This window comes from Thermobia domestica, chromosome 3 (genome assembly GCF_964235325.1).
Source record: "Thermobia domestica chromosome 3, izTheDome1.hap1.1, whole genome shotgun sequence".
Taxonomy (NCBI): Eukaryota; Metazoa; Arthropoda; class Insecta; order Zygentoma; family Lepismatidae; genus Thermobia; species Thermobia domestica.
Window position 1 is genome coordinate 17,471,900 of NC_137456.1, and position 18,087 is coordinate 17,489,986.

Consider the following 18,087-nt stretch of genomic DNA (forward strand, 5'->3'; position numbering starts at 1 on the left):
GATTGCAGTACGTGCTGTAACTATTAATACTATTCAATATCTATTTCAACTTTTTTGATATATGACAAACTTAGTGATCTAGTCGACGTAACTATAGAGCTGCGACTTACAATAAACCGTAATTTATAGTAAAGAAGAAGAAGAAGTATCATTTTGTATTTAGTGACGTTAGGTTAGAGAGCGTGCCATGGGAATCCTGGGAAGATGGCGGACAGCTAAGTAGTAGAATATTCTCACTAGTAATATATATTTTAAAAAAAAACATTTAATCAGTTACTTCAGACTGTTACGATTTTTTTATAATATAATTCAAATAAAACAACAAACGCCAGTACCAGGATCATCTTTTAACAATTCAAGTATTTAAACATATCACTCGAAACAGGCAATTCGGACCTATGTCCATGCCACTTCAGTTACAGTGTGTACTGTAATCACAAAAAAAAAAAAAAAAAAAAAACAATTAATAATGTAATACAATTAAACTTTAATACAGGGTACTTCGACTTATGTTTGCATGTAGTTAGGCTACATTTCTTGGTGTAACAAATGAATGTGGAGCGAATATATATTTGAGTTTAGTTTTTGACCTAAATTAGTGAACGTGCCATATGTTTTAGATTGTAAAAAATATGTTAGAGATCAAACCATATACTAGGGGTAATTGATTATACTCAGCTATTCTGAAAAGAAGAATCGTTTTGTGTGTGCGTGTGTGTATGTGTGTGTGTGTCCAATTATATCAAAAAGATTATTTGATATGTTAGCTGTTCCGTAGAGCGAAATAATTATGTTTATTATTTATATTGAAGTGAAATGTAGAAATTGTTTGGAACCTGTTTAAGTTGGAAAATTTAAGTACTGAAATGCTGACATTGTGTATGATTGTTTTTAAGTTAAATTTTAAAGAAATAATTACAACAGTTGACATGGTATCGTATGATCGCTCTCATCAACATCATAGTATACATGACAGGGTGCATTTTCAGTAGAAACAGCGATGAAATCAACTTAAATTCGTTTCCTCACATCTTTACACTTTATAGTTTTTTTTTTTTTTTTAAGTCGCAAAGTTTGACTTGAATTTTGATAATAAGCTACTTGCAATTTGTTTCGGGTCATTACTTGTCTATCCCTTCTAAAGACGTCCAATCAAACGTTAATGTTTTGGAAAACATGATGTTGATGAGATGGCATTTTTGTTGTCAAAATATTGAAACAAAAAATTAGTTTTCAACTGAACTTAAAGACACCTGATGGGTGCACTAGCTGGTTTCTCATTTAGCATACATTCAAAACAAAAGTAGCATCTGAAACGGAACATTCCACAACTGGAACTATCATGTTACTCTCTTTCTGAGTAGCTATTCTATAACATAGTTCTTCTAAATTTATGAGTTTTTAAATGATTATATATTGTCAGATTTGTATGTCAGAATGATTATATATCAAGAATGTGTGTTTCACGGTTCATTTGTACATTTCTGCACATGTAATATGAATAAAATGTATTAGCAATGAGTTAAATGTTTTCGTCCCTAACACTCAAAACGGGGTTCCCTCATATATTTTCCTAATAAATATCTTTTGAATAAATTGTACAATTTCTATAAGGTTCCCTACAAATTAAAAAGAAGCTAATGTCTTGTTTTTCTGTTATAATTATAGCTTACTCCCTTGATTAAATTTTTGTTAGTGAATTTTGAAATATTAGTTCATATTTTTGAGAAGTAGGGGCTTTGCATCTCTTTTCAGCAATGGAAGATCCAAACTGAGTTCCCATTAAACTGAACGAGAGATTGCCGTATCAAACGTAATTATTATTCATGGGACAAATATTGTAAACAGTACAACACTTTTGAAAGATGATGATTATTATTATTTGAAAACATTCATTAAGTGCCTTCATTTATCATAAGAGTTTCCTGTTATTTAACGTATATTTTGGCGAACTTGTTATAGAAAAAATAATTTGAAAGGATAGAGGAAATTTATGGAATTTTATGGCTTATTATGTGTTTTAAGTAATTCGTTTATGTAATCAATATTTAATGAGATATTCTATGAAGGTCAAAATGAATGAACAGAATAGATGATTAGGAATATTTTTAAGTTTCTTGAACTTAATACATTCCTAACACGAAAACAACAAGGGAGGGTAAACATACCATTAGAAATTGTAATATATATATATATATATATATATATATATATATATATATATATATATATATATATATATGCATGCTCATACTGATTTCACCTAATACGTTTCTGTGAAAGTACAGTAGCAAAGTTAACGGAATACACGTAGTTCAACTACATAAACCATGACATACAGTATATGATATACCTAATGGAAGTTTCCTAGTGCATAAAAAAGCAAAGTTACCCTATTATATAAATGTAATAAATCAAAGAATGAGCAGGTCAACAATTTCTCTTCTTGCTTTTGTTTTAGGGAAGTCCTTTATCACATCCTGGAAGTCAAGAGAACTGGCCGATGAAAAATTTATTTCATATGTTTGGTCATATTTTATTTTACGATGAAGATTGTATCTTGCAGTGGTGTATTTAGGGGGTCTTCCGGGCTTAAGCCCCCCCCCCGAAATCTTACTTACTATAGTAAAGTATATAAAATATCTTGCAGAATTTTCACATTTTCAGGCAAAGGCCTCCCCGAAAGTTAGCAAAGCCCCCCCGAAACAAAATCGTAAATACGCCACTGGTATTTTGTATAGCCTACTTCTTTTTAGACGACTAGTTGAGATTTTGATCAGACTGGGAGCACGAAGCTACAGCCTCCCTAAGTTCCACTTAATCCGGTCTTGGTCTAAGTTTTGTAATGTATACAATCAGTACAAATGTCTTGGTAGCCTTTTACTAACTTCGTACACCTTAGGTATAAAGGATGGATGATATACAATTTAGTTACATGACCTAAGCATTGCACTTTCTCCCGGATTCGTTTTCAGTATTATACTATCATTCTTATACTAGACAAACATGACAGGACATGACGCCAATTCCTATTAGGAAACAGTTACGCTAATAGTGTCGCTAACTGTGCTACCTGCGTGCCTGACACCATTAGGTGTCGCTAGTATGCCACAATTAGCAGATTTAAAATTATTCTGACGATTTACTTGCAACTTAAAAATTTTATTGTTTCAATTTAATTACAAAGGTTAGATAGTATTGCTTGAAAAATATGTGTCACCTGTAGACAAAGATAATAATAGATATGATCTGTTAGTTAACTTTGTTTTGCTATTTGTCCAGTATGTAAATAAATAAATACGTATTTTTCCCCAGCAAATTAAATATTGTCAATTATTCCCTAGTAGCAGAGACAACTTGCAAACCGCTTGCTGTAAGCTTGAATTGCAAGTCGGTGAAGCTTGCATCCAGCTTGATTGGAAAACGTGCAAGTATGCCGCAAGCTGGATTCCAGTAACCAAGTGACATGGGTGCAACCTTGCATTTAGTATTCCATTCAAGCTTGACGCAAGCGTTTGACGCAAGTCAAGCCAATAGTAAATGAACGGCCAGTGATGCTATGACGCTCTTCAAAGGTTCTAAAGCATCGCTTGCAAGTACAACAAAAGGCAGATTGTATGAAAACATGTATTTCAAGTGCAAGCGTGGAAAGCCAAAATCCAACCACGTGCCAACTGGCCGAAAGCTTTCTTACTACTAGGGTTATGTCAACAACGAACGACATACGTTTTAGCGCCACAAAAGTTTGATTTTTCAAAAACTACACATAAGAAGTAATCCTTAAGCATGACCTATCATTTGATATGTCTTATACGTTGGGCAATATCTTAGTTAAACAGAAATTTGAATTTTAACAGTTAGTGATCTCTAATTTTAGGCTATATCTCATGAATTACACGATGAACTGTCGTCTTGCTAGTGTACTAATGAAGAACTTAATGATGGTTCACTTCGGGATCATTTTCATTTTAATAATTGGCATTGGTTCTCACACAGTTTCAGTTTTATAGGATCATAAATGATTTGTTTTTCGCGATTTTCTCAAAAACTACGCATGAGGTTTTTACATTTGCATATGTCATTTTGTTCATATCAATAAGTTTTATCAATTGGTATATGTCTTATCTTTAGACATATTTCCCCCGTTAAAAGCTTATAATATATGTTAGAATTTCAGAGTAGGACAAAGGCTCTAACAGTATTTAGAATTGATCATTAATATTTGTATTACTGCAAGTTAGTTAGTGGGCAAACTTTAAAAAAGTATAAGGTAACCAAGAAAGTTCTGTCACTTTTTCACCCACCACCTTCGAACATCGATGTGTCACCTAAGACGTGCCTGGAAGATCAAAAATAGTCCCCATCAGCATCGACAACCCTCTGCGAACGTCCCGGACGGCTATGGATTCCATCACGATAAAACTTGGTGGGCCGTGAAGCGAAGAAGGTATCAAGTGCATTTTGCACCTCTACTAGGGATTTGAACTGGCGTCCTTTAAGATGATTGTCCAAGGAATGGAACAGGTGATAATCAGATGGTGCAATGTTCGGGGAGTATGCGATGGGATAGTGTTTCCCATCCAAGGCGTAGAAGGTGTCCCGGGTCATCCTAGCCACGTGGGGCTTAGCGTTGTCCTGTAAGAGGAGAACTCCTTTAAAATTCATAAGTGCTGGTTCCAGAGTTTTGAGGTTTTTTTTGAACACGGCTCAACTGCTGACAGTACACAATTGCATTGATACTCTGACTAGCTGGTAGCAGTTCCCTATGCATGTTGCCTCGACCAGTCTACCAAACACACAGGAGGATCTTCTGGTGCAGTGCTGGTTTAGGCAGTTTTGGAACCGGTTCATGGGATGCTAACCAATGATGACAGCACCGTGGAGCTTCGTACAGAACGCACTTCTCATCACATGTCAACATCCTGTCTAGAAGTGGCTCCTTCATCAGACGAGGCAGCAAAGAAACACAGGTGTCTGCTCGCGTTGCGTTTTGGTCCTGAGTGTAGTCATGTGGGTCCCATCAACCCAATTTGTAGTTCTTCCCAAATTGATGGAAATGCTGCCGAATTGTTTCTCCACTCACACTGAATTGTAGTCCCAGTTCGTCACATGTCTGCCCACTGTTCGCGTGCTGGCTGAAAAATCTTCATTTTGTACATGTGTTGGTGTTCCGGCACGTGGTGCGTCTTCGAGTGCTTCGTCACCGTCCTTAAACTTGTTAAGCCTCCGCTGCACTGTCCGCGTAGTCACGACACTCTCACCAAAGGCCTGGCATATCTTCCGTTCCGCTGCAGCGGCGGTTGACCCCAGTTTGAACTCGTACAGCATACACACCCTTACGACGTTCTGTGGAGGTTCCACGTTTACTCTGTCGTTACGCAAGTTCACGGTGTAACTGAACTGCCACAACCAGGTAGTATGTTGGATATGTCCACACTAACAACTGACCTTCGCCTTATCTCCATTCGCATTCAACTCATGGTGTGAGGGCCAATTGAACACATATGTCCACCAAAAGCGAGAGAACTTTCTTGGTTACCTTTATACGTATGAATATAGGAGAGAGGAAGAGAAGCAAAGGTTATAAGGGCAATATTTCTTGAGTTTCGTCTGTTATAGAGGAATGAGGAGCGTATGGTAATTTTAATACATAGAGTTGGCAACTGTGCAGAGTTTCAGCCACCGGCTACCTATGGCGCTAGTTGTAGGTAAACACAAATGGAGATTCGTTTGGAAAACTGGTCACGGGAAGAAGTCTGCTCAGTTATTCGGTTCCTGTGGACGAAATATGCACCCGTGGCTGAAATTCACCTGCAGCTGGTACAGGTTTACTGAGAGACTGTAATGTCTCGTCAACATGTCGTAGAATGGTGTTGAAAGCTTGCTTCTGGTAGAGAAAACGTCACCGATACGACGAGGAGGACAGTGGCTGACCCAAAATGGCATCAACAGATTTCTACAAAGCTTGCGTGGTAGAGCTGATCCAGAACAAGAGAATCATCTCATTCAGAAAAAAAAGGAACATCATCTGTCAAAAAGACGGCGCGCCTGTTCGCTTTTATCGTGACGCACATAATTGGTTGAATCCTGTTTTCGCCCAATAATGGATCGGTCTTTATTGTCAGGATGACGTGATTCTTCTGCAATGGCCCCCAACAAGGAACATACGCAGGGGGCAGGTCCTGGGGGTCCATACTCTCCTCAAAATCTCGACTTTTGTGTAAATTTAATCTAATGTTACGAATAATTTTACAAATTTAATATAATTACCCTCATATTGAATTTGGATGCCCTTGAAATATTTAGAATCCCCGAAACACTTTGGACGGCCAGTCGACCTCAGCTCCTGAGATTCTTTTTGTGGGCGTATGTAAAGTATCGTATGTACGTACCGCTGCTACCTGCCAATCTCCCTCAATTGCGACTCAGGATTGTTGCAACAGTGAATTTTGTTATACCAGACATGCTAGCCTCAATGTAGAAAGAAGTTGACTAGATATGTGCCGTGTCACAATGGAATCCCACATTAAACACTTGTAACAAAACATGTTTGAGTTACCTTTTAAGGTGTGTTTCATTTCCGCATTATATATGTAATAAAAAGGTACTCCTTAAATTAAAGTCCCGATATTCATGTAGGAACCGTCTGTAGAAACAAATTGCCAATATGAAAATCTACATTACCAATGTGTCTCATACTCAAAATCAGCTGGAACTCGGTGGTTGGGCGCCAGCGAGAGTAGCTCCATATATATAAAATATAATTTATACTAATCCCACACTAATTCAACAAATACCAAAAGATGTTCAGCCCATTTATATAACCGCATTACAAGAAAAGGCTGTCTAAGGAAGAATTTGAATATGAATATTTTTAATATGTACGGTGGAGTATATACTTTTATTATAAAACAACACATAAACCAAGAAAATAAACGGTGATCTCCAAATGCAGTAGACCCTTTATAATTCGAACCGTGCGTTACTCCGGTGTTCATTCATACTGATAAGCCTACATGTTTTCCTTCTCCCCGCGCGCAAGTATCTCACGATAAAACGACTGATTAGTAGACAAACCGGAGTTGCACACGTGTCGATCATAGAGTCTACTGTCTTTGTATATAAATTTAAATTGCACTGAAATCTATGCAGAGCTTTTATATCAATTGTTTCACAAACATTCGTTATATATGCTTAATGGTTGTTTAATTTACAATTACATATAAAGAGACTTATTCAACCAAATTTGTTGTTTTATTATGACAAGAGCCTGGATGTTGTTGACCTAAAATTTTCTAAAAAGTGCCCTATAAAATGACACTAAAATTCCTGTAAAATGACCCTAAAAATCACAAAAATTGACCTTAAAACTTGCGTTTTCTTAAACATTTATTTCATTAAACATTGACATTTTTTTAATATCCATTGAATTTTTAGTTAACATTTCTCACTCATATTCAAAAAGTATTGTTTCACTTAGTTGCAGTCCATTGATCATTTATTTCTATTGATCAGTCCATTGTACGGCATTGTAAGTATTGAAAGTGTCAATTCACTCCCGAGTTAAAGCTAGGAAACACTCTTAAACAATGAAAGTCCGCAAGTGTAGACTACATGAAAATAATAGATAGAAACCTGTTTAAAATCCTTGTACGCCTTCTAATCCATTTTAAGTTATTCACGTGATCACATCCTTTGTGGTCAACAACCCAAAACTATCTGTTTGGCCACCTACCAACCCCCATCTTTCGTTAACCAGCTACAGCTTAGTTTTCATTAGCTTGTTAAGTATGCAGTTTTTCCACTCCAATAGTCAGGAAGCAAGAAAACAGATTATTCAACTTCGTCTTTTCCACATTCGTAAACCGTGTTCATTTAAAGATTTCCTTATGTAGAAGAAAAAGAATAAAAAGACCATAAGCAACCTAAAAGTTACCTTAAAATATTAAAAAATGACCTGAAATTTCAAAATGGCAAAAAGTGACCAAAAGTTGATCCTAAAAAACTATATTTTTAGAACCTAGAGTTGATGGATAACGTTTTTATTTGAACTTGCCTTGTCCTATGCGTAACAGAAAAAAGTTGACTTGTCAACAAGATCCGGGCCCTGATAATGACTAATACCAAACATTTGTGGAAAAGTCTCTTTCCGTAACGAAACATTAAGCAGGATAACAATATGTTAATTTTTTTTAAAGAATAGTTGATATATTCCTGTACGTGGAGTGTCCAATAAGTTATCTACCTAGACAGGAACGAAAGCAGATAGGCTCACCTGGTCATCACTGTTTCTCGATGTAGTCCCCATGGAGGTCTATGCACCGTCGCCACTTCGTGGGCAGCGAAGAAATCCCAGAGAAAAAAAATCTTTGGCATGGCCTGCAAACCAATGGGGAACAGCCTGTTGGACGGTGGGGAACCAAAGTGTTTCCACTGCATGGACTTCTACTTGCTTTCAGGTTCCTAATGGTGGATCCAAGTTTCGTCGCCTGTCACCAGTTGACCAGTTGTCCTGGTCCTCCTCAAAGAAGTCCTACAAGTCTTCTACATGGCGTAACAAGTACTCTGGTCACGGCCACTGGCGGACTTCAAATTACGAAGCGGGATTCCTCACAATGAACTTGACGTGCGCATCAGGCGTCATTATGCTGCGCCCCTCCCTTCCTGTCTAGGTAGATAACTTATTGGACGCTCTTTGGACGCTAAGAATGGAATTTGGATGTGAACCGCAACAAAATAAAAATAGAATAATGACTTTTCTTTGTTTTATTTCAGCCCTACTACGCCTTACAGGTACGAGATTGGGCCGATGAATGAAGACCGTCTGAGGAAGCGACTATGTAAATTCTGTTCAAGACTGTGTTACGATTCACATGACCTGAAACGGCATCTTCGAACTCATACCGGAGAGAAGCCCTACCGCTGTGACATATGTTCAAAATGGTTTAGCGATAAGAGTAACTATAACCGTCATAGAAACTTTGTTCATTCAAAAGTAAATCTTTTTGTGTGCAAAATATGCAACAAGAATTTCAAGTCTCACAGTGGTTTAAAATACCATATTGTGTGTCATAAAACACCAAAACTCTAAGTAAAATTTCGGTTTGGTACAAGATTTAGGAAGTTTTATTGATTTATAAGGGAATTATATTTAAATATTAGGGAAAGTAGTATTTTACGTTTAGTACTTACAATTATTTGCAACAAAACTTTATTTCTTTTATTGTCAAAACAATGATTACAATAATGTTTGAAAGTGCAGGGTGGAACAGAAGAAACGCATATTTTTTAAACCGCTAGTACTCGCCGACGGGTAGGGGTATTGATTTTGAGCAACCGTTGGCAGACAGTGCACACAATGCAGTTTGAGTCACTAGCGTTGGAGCGTAGAGCATCGTGTGTTCGAGGTCGAACAGTTCTTTAGAAACAATGATTCTGTGGTCACGTTTCAACGTGTTTTCCATCGAAAGTGTAATGTGAACATCGAGGCACAGTCCCAGATTAAAACACTATACTCCAATGGGTTGCAGCGTTTAGAAGTACTGGATCTGTGATGAAAAAGAAACCACCTGGTCTTCCCCGTTCAGTCCGAACTCCGGGAAACGTTGATAGAGTGAAAATAACAGTTCTTGCTAGTCCGAAACAATCAGCTAGGTGACAGGCTGTATCACTGGGTATGTCACGTATTTCATTTCATCGCATCTTACATGATAATTTCAAATTTTCTTTTTCATCACAGATCCAGTACCTCTGAATGCTGCAACCCATCGGAGTATAGTGTTTCGATCTGGGACTGTACCTCGACGCTTGACATTGGACTTTCGACGGAAAACACGTTGAACCGTGACCACAGATGATTGTTTCTAAGGAACTGTTCGACCGCGAACACACGATGCTCTACGCTCCAACGCTCCATAGTGACTCAAACTGCATTGTCTGAGCGTACTGCCAACGGTCGCTCAAAATCAAAACTCGTTGCCGATGGCCAGCGGTTTAAAAAAACATGTTTCTTCTGCTCCACCCTGTACTTTATTTTGTCAGGGAGTTTTTTCTTGTTAGGATTAATGTACCCTTTAAACGTCTGTCTTTTATCCGAAGTTGTAGCTGCAAACATGTATAAATAATTATCTAAACATTGTTGTGATGTAATAAATATTTGATGATCATGGAATCCAGACATTTTATTAAATTTTGAGACAAAATATAATACATATATCTTCAAACATTGCTTAAACAATCAGTGAATATAGGACATACCAAGATGGCTATTCAGAAGCATTATCACCAATATCATACACATAATCGTACCTGCTTTGTAGAACTTTTTATTTTTGTTATCATTACAGTAATTTAATTTCGATTTTGGTGACTTCATACTCTTTTTCTGGCTCTAGTCTCTGATTACTTCATTTCTTCTAATAAATAAAAGTGAAATATTACAGTAAATCTTTACAAAACTGTCCATGGTCGTTTAGTTAATTTCAAGTTTCTCAAGGAAGGTACATTTTAATACTGTTGCATGTATTTAAATTACTTGTTCATAACATGTTTCCATTTTTTTTCAAGAAAGGAATACTAAAACTCACCATTCCTTGCAACAAAAAATCATAAAATTATGAGTATAATGAAACATAAGCATTGGATATTTTTAAACTACATTTTAATGTGTTTTAAGTAATATTTCTTTTTCTTGTAAGTATTTTAGTGTTTTACTAGTGTTTCATTTTGTATTTGCAATCAATGTAAAATGTAATCATTCTTGAATGTTATCTCAACTACAAATAATTATGTACTGGTTACTATCAAATGATGGAAAAAGTTATGCCGTAAAATGGTCCATTAATTACACTTTTTAAATATTTACAGCTCGCTTTGCAACCATGAATTGTCCCTTGTTTTTTTAAAATTTTGTGCCATATTATAATTTGAGTTTTAGAGGGTGTAAAAGAAAACTTACAAATAATCATATATACGACAAATCTTTCTTTATTGACGAAACATTAAATCTAAGTTTGTGTTCGTATATATATATATATATATATATATATATATATATATATATATATATATATATATATATATATATATGTCCCATTTTCGTGCGTTGTGCGAATGTATATGTTATGTGAATTTGATTGATCTAGAAGCTAATAACAAATTTATTTCTACAGTTTGAACAAAATCCTTCTTGTAAAAACATTTGATTCATTATTCTTATATACTTTCCAGAAAAATATATAAATAAATTTTGTGCTCCCGTACTTAAAACTGCATAGAATACTTAATTATGTATGAATACTGGCAACCTACTTTTATTCTAGATAATTTTGTAGTCAATTGTTCTATAAAATCTTTGTTCCATGTTAATTTTGATTCGTAACTTTAATATGAAACAGTAAAACCATAAATACATAATGAGAAACTGAACTTGAATACGGATCAACTTTAGTTTGGATACGGAAACACCCAGAAATACAAGAAGTTAGGATTGCAAAAATACAGGGAAACATTAGTATTTCGAGTTTCTTTATACAGAAGTTGATTCATTTATATTGAGCCAAAATGTGCAACTGTACAGCGCATGCGCAACCCATCGCGGTGAGATTGTCACGAAGCAAGCAACAAAATCTCGTTAGTCACACAGTAGAACAGTATGGTTGTGCATAGGCTGATACCATCGAAACTGAGCTCAGATTTTGGGAGAGGTTCACTGTGGCTCTTTCCGACGCTAATTTCACGGCGTTGCGTCACGTAGAAATGTGTCAAGTGGATAATTTTCGTGTAGATCGATCATTGTGAAGCGCAGCACAGAGTCCTGGACCCACCACTTCAACGCGAGCAGCTAGAAACTGAGTTCTCGTGAAGAGGACCCGCCACTATTGTGTGTGGTTTGACGTATGACGACCTCCGAACCCTCCATACAAAGTACGATCGCTAGCATATGCCGCACATCGCAGGCGACAATCAACCGCGCCATTCACAGGTATTTACAGCTCACAATCGTCCGCAAGAGCAGTATGTATGCCTTCAAATCGTGTCATGTGACTGAGAGAAAAAGGAACTGCGGAGGCTGTATGAACACCATATCACGGGCGAATGGTGAAAGTTTGTTCCTACACTTGATGAGGCGTGGATTTCCCTCAGAGACTGTGGTAAAGGTCATACAATTACATACAGACCAGTTGACGCCAAGGACCGAAGCACGTTCTTCCTTCAGTGTGCAGAGAGTTTTCTAAAAGGTTTCATGAGAGCCGGTTTCTTGTACAGGGGCGCCTCTGAAATGAGGAGCGAAACGTCAAAAGCAATACTGCATACTATAAGACTCATGTCTTGACTGAAATGCACCAGCATGAAATCCCAGCATTGTACGGACAAAACATGAACCAGGTTGAACTCCACCAAGAGAAGACATCCAGCCACACGGCAATAACGTTGCTGGAATTTTATTACCACATGGAACAGCAAACTGGAGTTGTGCAATTCCTTTCTCTGACATCCCTGTCAAGAGTTGAGATGCTACTCCAATGGACTATTGTGCTTTCGGACTCCTCAAGCGACGCCTGTCCTAGCGTCGCGTACGCACCGTCTCCGACCTGTGGAATGGCTGTAAAGAAGAATAAGATACAATAGCCATGGTCCAGCTTCAGTACAGTCTTCTACAACGGAAACTCCAATGACGGCCAATAGTCAGTAGATGTGGTCTGCAGATCGAATACAACCAGTGGTGGAAGCCTGGCATTTCCTAGGTAGGCCTAAGTGATACATTCAAATTCGACTCAATATAAATGAATCAACTTCTGTATTTACTCTTGCACGCACCTAAATTTACTACAACTGTATTTCTGATTTCACTATAACACTAGATGAGATAACGAAAAACAGCCCACATAATGAACACTGCATTTCTGTAGGAGGTAGAATGATTAAGTGTATACGGTTTGCAGATATAACGCTTGTTGCGAAGTCTGAAAAGAAAATCAATAAGACGTTAGAAAACTTGAGAAAGGGCTATAAAGAATATGGAATGAAAATAAATATTAGAAGGACAAGAGCCATGGTGATTTTAACGAAGTTGTTGATATCAAATATAGAAGTAAGAGGGGAGAAATTAGGACAGGAGGCTAGTTTTCGATACCTGAGTGGTATTATTAGTATTGATATGAAGTATGAACATGAAATAAAAGCAAGAATACGAATGCCGAAAGAAGCCTTTAGGACAGCGTTTCCCAACTGGTGTGCCGTGAATGAGCCTCTGGTATGCCGCGAGGAAATCGAAATAAAATTATTAATTCTATAGCAATCAAATTGCAAGACAGGGAAAAATGAATATTTGTATTTAATATTACTATGGACCTCTACTACGATCTACAAATTTAAGTTTCAGACTTTTTTTTACTTTTCTGTACATTTTTAATGTTGAAAAAAAGTATTTGTTATCATTTTATGACCATTATTGCTTCTTTATTGTTGCAGACTTTTTCGTAACTTGAAATTTTAAAATATCATTCAATCCTTTCGACAAACCAAATATGCATATAAATTACCTACATTTGTGTTTTAAAAGAACAAGAGATTTGTTTGTTCGTACCTTATTTAGTGATCTTCCTTCTTAGTGAAAGATTGGATAGAGCTTTCGAAAAAGAAAGCGTGTATTTTAAAAACCTGAACCCAACATTACATTGCATTTTTTTCTGTTTTTAAATTACAATAAAAGAAATAAGCATAATGATTAACCAGTGATCAAGCTTTTTCTCTATGAGAAGGAGATCAGTAATCACAGAAAAAAATACCACGGTATTTTAGGTATAAATACAAATACATAATAATATCTATGAGTGTGCCGCGAGAATTCAAGTTATAACCGTAGTGTGCCACAAGTTGAAAAAGGTTGGGAAACGCTGCTCTAGGAGGAAAACAACACTATTTTGTGGAACCTTGAACAAAGAGTTGAGAAAAAGGGTCATAAAATATTTCGTGTGGTGTATTGTATTATATGGGACAGAAACATGAACATTACGCAAAAGTGATGATAAACAACTGGAAGATTTCGAAATGTGAGTGTGGATAAGAACGGAGAGAATTAACTGTGATGAGCGAAAGAAGAATGAGAGGGTCTTAGAAATGATTTGAGAAAAAAAGAACAATTTTAGATATTATTAAGAAGAGGAAGAGAATCTGGTTGGGACATTAGCTAAGAAGAAACTGTATTATAAGGGATAAGTTAGAGGGTATGGTGGCATGAAAGAGAGGGAGGGAGCGAAGGAGACTGCAATTGATGGACAATATCAAAACAGAAAAATTGTAGTGAAGACGAAGAGGTGAGCAGAAGCTTCTCAGTTGCAGTAAGGGACATGTCAATAAAGACAGAATACCTATGATGGTAATAATTATATTTTTTACCAGAATAACATGTTATGCGTGTAGTTAACTAATTGATTTGAGTTCTTGTGGTGTAAAAATGTATAACAAATACTGGAAGTGCTTGTTACGTCATACAATTACATGACGTAAGAACAATTTTAAAATGTTTATCCATTGTTTAGTTTTATCTTTGATTATGTTTGAATATGGTTTAGTGTGAAGGTATTCTTTCAAGTATGTACAGTAGATTTATGTATCACAAAGAATGTCCTATCATATAAAGAAAAGTTTTGTAGTTGTTGATCTAATAAAATTTAATGATAATGCGTTATTTGTTTCTGTCTGTTATTTTCACTATTTGGGTTATTGAAAGGGTGTAGAATATGGTCATAAATTTTGCCAACTTTGGTCGAAATTTTAAATTGATGTTAGGAGATTTTACATAGCATCATCATGATTATTAAAAGCTGTGTAAAGAAATCTGTTCATACGCTCAAATCTATTATATAAAAATGAAAGTAACTGTCTTTGTGACTTAATAACTCTTAAACCACCCGACCGATCTCAATCAAATTTTCAACATAGATGAGGTTCGAGCCTGGGATGGTTTTTATAATTTCACTTTGACGGTACAACTTAGGGGAGGGAAAGGGGGAGATATATAAAAATGATTGAAAATGACTGATATTAGTGTCGAACCTATAGTTTTCGAGGTCTCTGAGATGAACAATGACACTTCAGAAGGCGTTTAAATCCAAATTGTGCCTAGCAACTTGGGGGAGGGGGATATATATTCCCACAATAGTAATATCCAAATTCAGCCCACAATAGTAATATTTAATTTTTTATATAGATACTTATTATTTCCTGATTTTTCATTATATTTTCTTTGTTTTTATCGATTCGAAAGCACTTCAGTACTAATAAAAAGTGAGTAACTAACGGAACATATTGCTAATTTTTCACATTTTAACTTAACGAAGCGGGTAATTTACGCTAGTATTATGTACGAGAAAAAATTGAGTGGGCATTTATGAAGTTAAGATTCTTCGCTAAGGTCACTCCATTGTTCTTTTTTTTAAAAAAATATTGAATTTTAACTTAAAAACGATTAATATCAAAAATATAAAAAGTCAGCCAGGTACTATCTAGAAAATTCTATTAAAGAAATGAATGAACGTTTTCAAACCTTATTTTTATAAACCAGAAATTTGGTTGCCCAGTTTATGACTCATAATTATTGGGCGCCAAATTGATATACTACAGGAAAAGTTCTTGTAAGTCAATTTTTAATCCTGTAATAGCATGTTGTAGTGTCTTAGTTACTGCATTTGTGATATTCTTCATTATCTTATTATTATGTACCACATCCTTGTTTTATTGTACGTCCAGTTTGTCATATGTATACTCTGCCACATTCGCACGGTATACGGTATACACCAGGAGGGCGCAGGTGAAAGTCATCTTTCAGTTGTTTGAATAATGATCTGATGTTGACTGGAGGTTTATGAATAACTCTTATACCGTGTCTAGCAAGTAAAATGAAATGAAATCTTTATGTTTTACGTCCCACGCTTATGCCGGCTAGGCTAAAGGAGACGGTGATGATGAGAGATGAATGAAATGGTGGAATGAAGAAAGTGGGAGGAAACGGGAGAACCCCGAGAAAACCCACGAGCACAGTGTTTGTCCACCACAAAGTCCACACGGCGCGAGCTGGGATCGAACCAGGGACCCCAAGCACCGGAGGTGAACGCTCTTCCACTGAGCCACCGCGCCCCCCGTGTCTAGCAAGTATTCTGCTGAGTTTGCCAGAGGTGCGGCCGATGAAAGGCGATACGATACTAGAGAGAGAATGCAAAGATGCAAGAACACAACAGCTACATAAGACTTCAGCAACTCAAAAAATGGGGACTAGCAGAGCATAGCCTAAAACTTGGGTACAGAATTGATTTTACAAATACCAGTATAGTAGCCAAGTGCAGCAATTTTTGGGTAAGAATAATAAATAAGGCCATAAATATCGGCCTTATTTATTAGATATCGGCTACGGGAAAGGAGCAGTCTCAATAGATACAATGAGTATCAATTCAGCCCTATCTGGTCGGCCCTTTCCAGGAACAAAAAGCAGACATTCAAGAAAGCCATTTTTCGTAGGCACAACGACAGCTTACCAGAATCCTTCAGTCAGTCAGAAGTCAGCGTTTCTCTCAGCCAATCACAAGCCTCCATTCATAGATCCACCCCTAAATAGTCACTATATTCAACATATATACACGTTCTCGTCTCTGGTCTCTTCATCACAATTCCTGAAGATGAATGCGATGTCTGCATTCGAAACATCGGATGTCAACACGTTCACCTGGCTGATAGGGCGAGAAGACTTACGTAAAAAAATGTTCAAGCCTTTAACATTTTAGTTTGGAAAAGAAATATTGTTTTCACCATTCATTGAACACCTAATTATCATAATTAGTTTCACATATCTTTTAATTATTCTATAGGGTATAATCATGACATAATATCAACATCAGAAACTTTATTACTAATCAGATTGATTCATTCGAATCTGATGGACTGTATCACACAAACGCTGGTTCGTTCTTTAATAATTCGGTTTAATAATATTGTTAATATTTCTTACGATTCCCGAGTTAAATAAAATGCACATTGAACTCTACGATGATGCAGCTATTGGCTACGCGCGCACTCACACACTGCTGCTATACACAGTTTCAACAAGCACCTACCCTTTCTTCTTCTTCTTCTACAGCTAACAAGTTACATTGAACAAACATCTTTAAACAAAACTAAACAATTTAAATAAACAAGTTAGGACTAAACAGAATCAGATATATGTTTCAACAGGGTCAGATTTATGTTTCAAGTTTATATTGGTTTATAGGTAACAAAAAATAATGCATAAACTATACTGATAATTTCATAGCACATACTATAATCTTTCATCCGTAGGCAATTTGCCGCCCTGTTCACTATCATCATTTGTCATGTCTCCTTCTCTAAAATGAACATTTTAAAAGCCACAATTTCATGCCGGACGTATGCTTACGATTTCCACTATTTTGGCATCAGTTAACAAAATTAAAATGTTTGAAATATTAGCTGTCAGTTTGTCACAAAAGATCTATTCATGAGCGATTACTACATCACTGAAACATATATAACATTGGAAGATACAACACTAAAAAACTTAGAAAACCTACAGCAAAATCAACTAGATCGGATTCTATCCAACTATAACAACTACTGATGACTGAACCAGACGGCATTTTGTAGACAAAATAATTATGAAAATTAAAATTAGTTCATTTATTATGTAATTATATATAGGTATATATACAATGTTCTAATTTTGGAAAAACGTATATTTAATACGCAAATTTCATAAATATCGCCAAAAATAGGATTTAAAAAAATTCACTGAAGCTGACGTCAACAATTGGATAGAAAATACACTTGCTCAAGTCCACAACTGACTTGCTTACTTGACCATAGAAACTAATGAGAGGTAAACATGATTTATGGAAGTAATATGTAAAGATACGAGTGAATTTAATAATCAATTTTAATAAATTTAACACAAATCAAATTCCGTAAGTTTATTATTTTGTTCCTAATAAAATTATTCATCGTATTTTTTGATCATACCTCGTATAATGAACGAAGTTTCCAGAAAAATTAGCAAAATCTTATCAGTTTGAGCAT

General features: G+C 36.0%; 1 protein-coding gene across 6 annotated transcripts in view; it reads left to right on the plus strand.

The window, feature by feature from the left end:
- LOC145680198 (uncharacterized) overlaps nt 1–18,087 on the plus strand; it is a 490,330-nt gene that overhangs the window by 357,371 nt on the left and 114,872 nt on the right. Inside the window, exon 4 of one of the 6 annotated variants that reach the window (XM_081750478.1) lies at nt 8,776–9,106. The exons of 4 other annotated variants lie outside the window; for them this stretch is intronic. In XM_081750478.1, coding sequence (XP_081606604.1) covers nt 8,776–9,091 — 316 coding nt within the window. In that variant the 3' untranslated portion in view covers nt 9,092–9,106. Of the gene's footprint in view, nt 1–8,775; nt 9,107–18,087 lie in introns of those variants that run through there. One more of the 6 variants, XM_081750502.1, reaches the window with a different exon arrangement.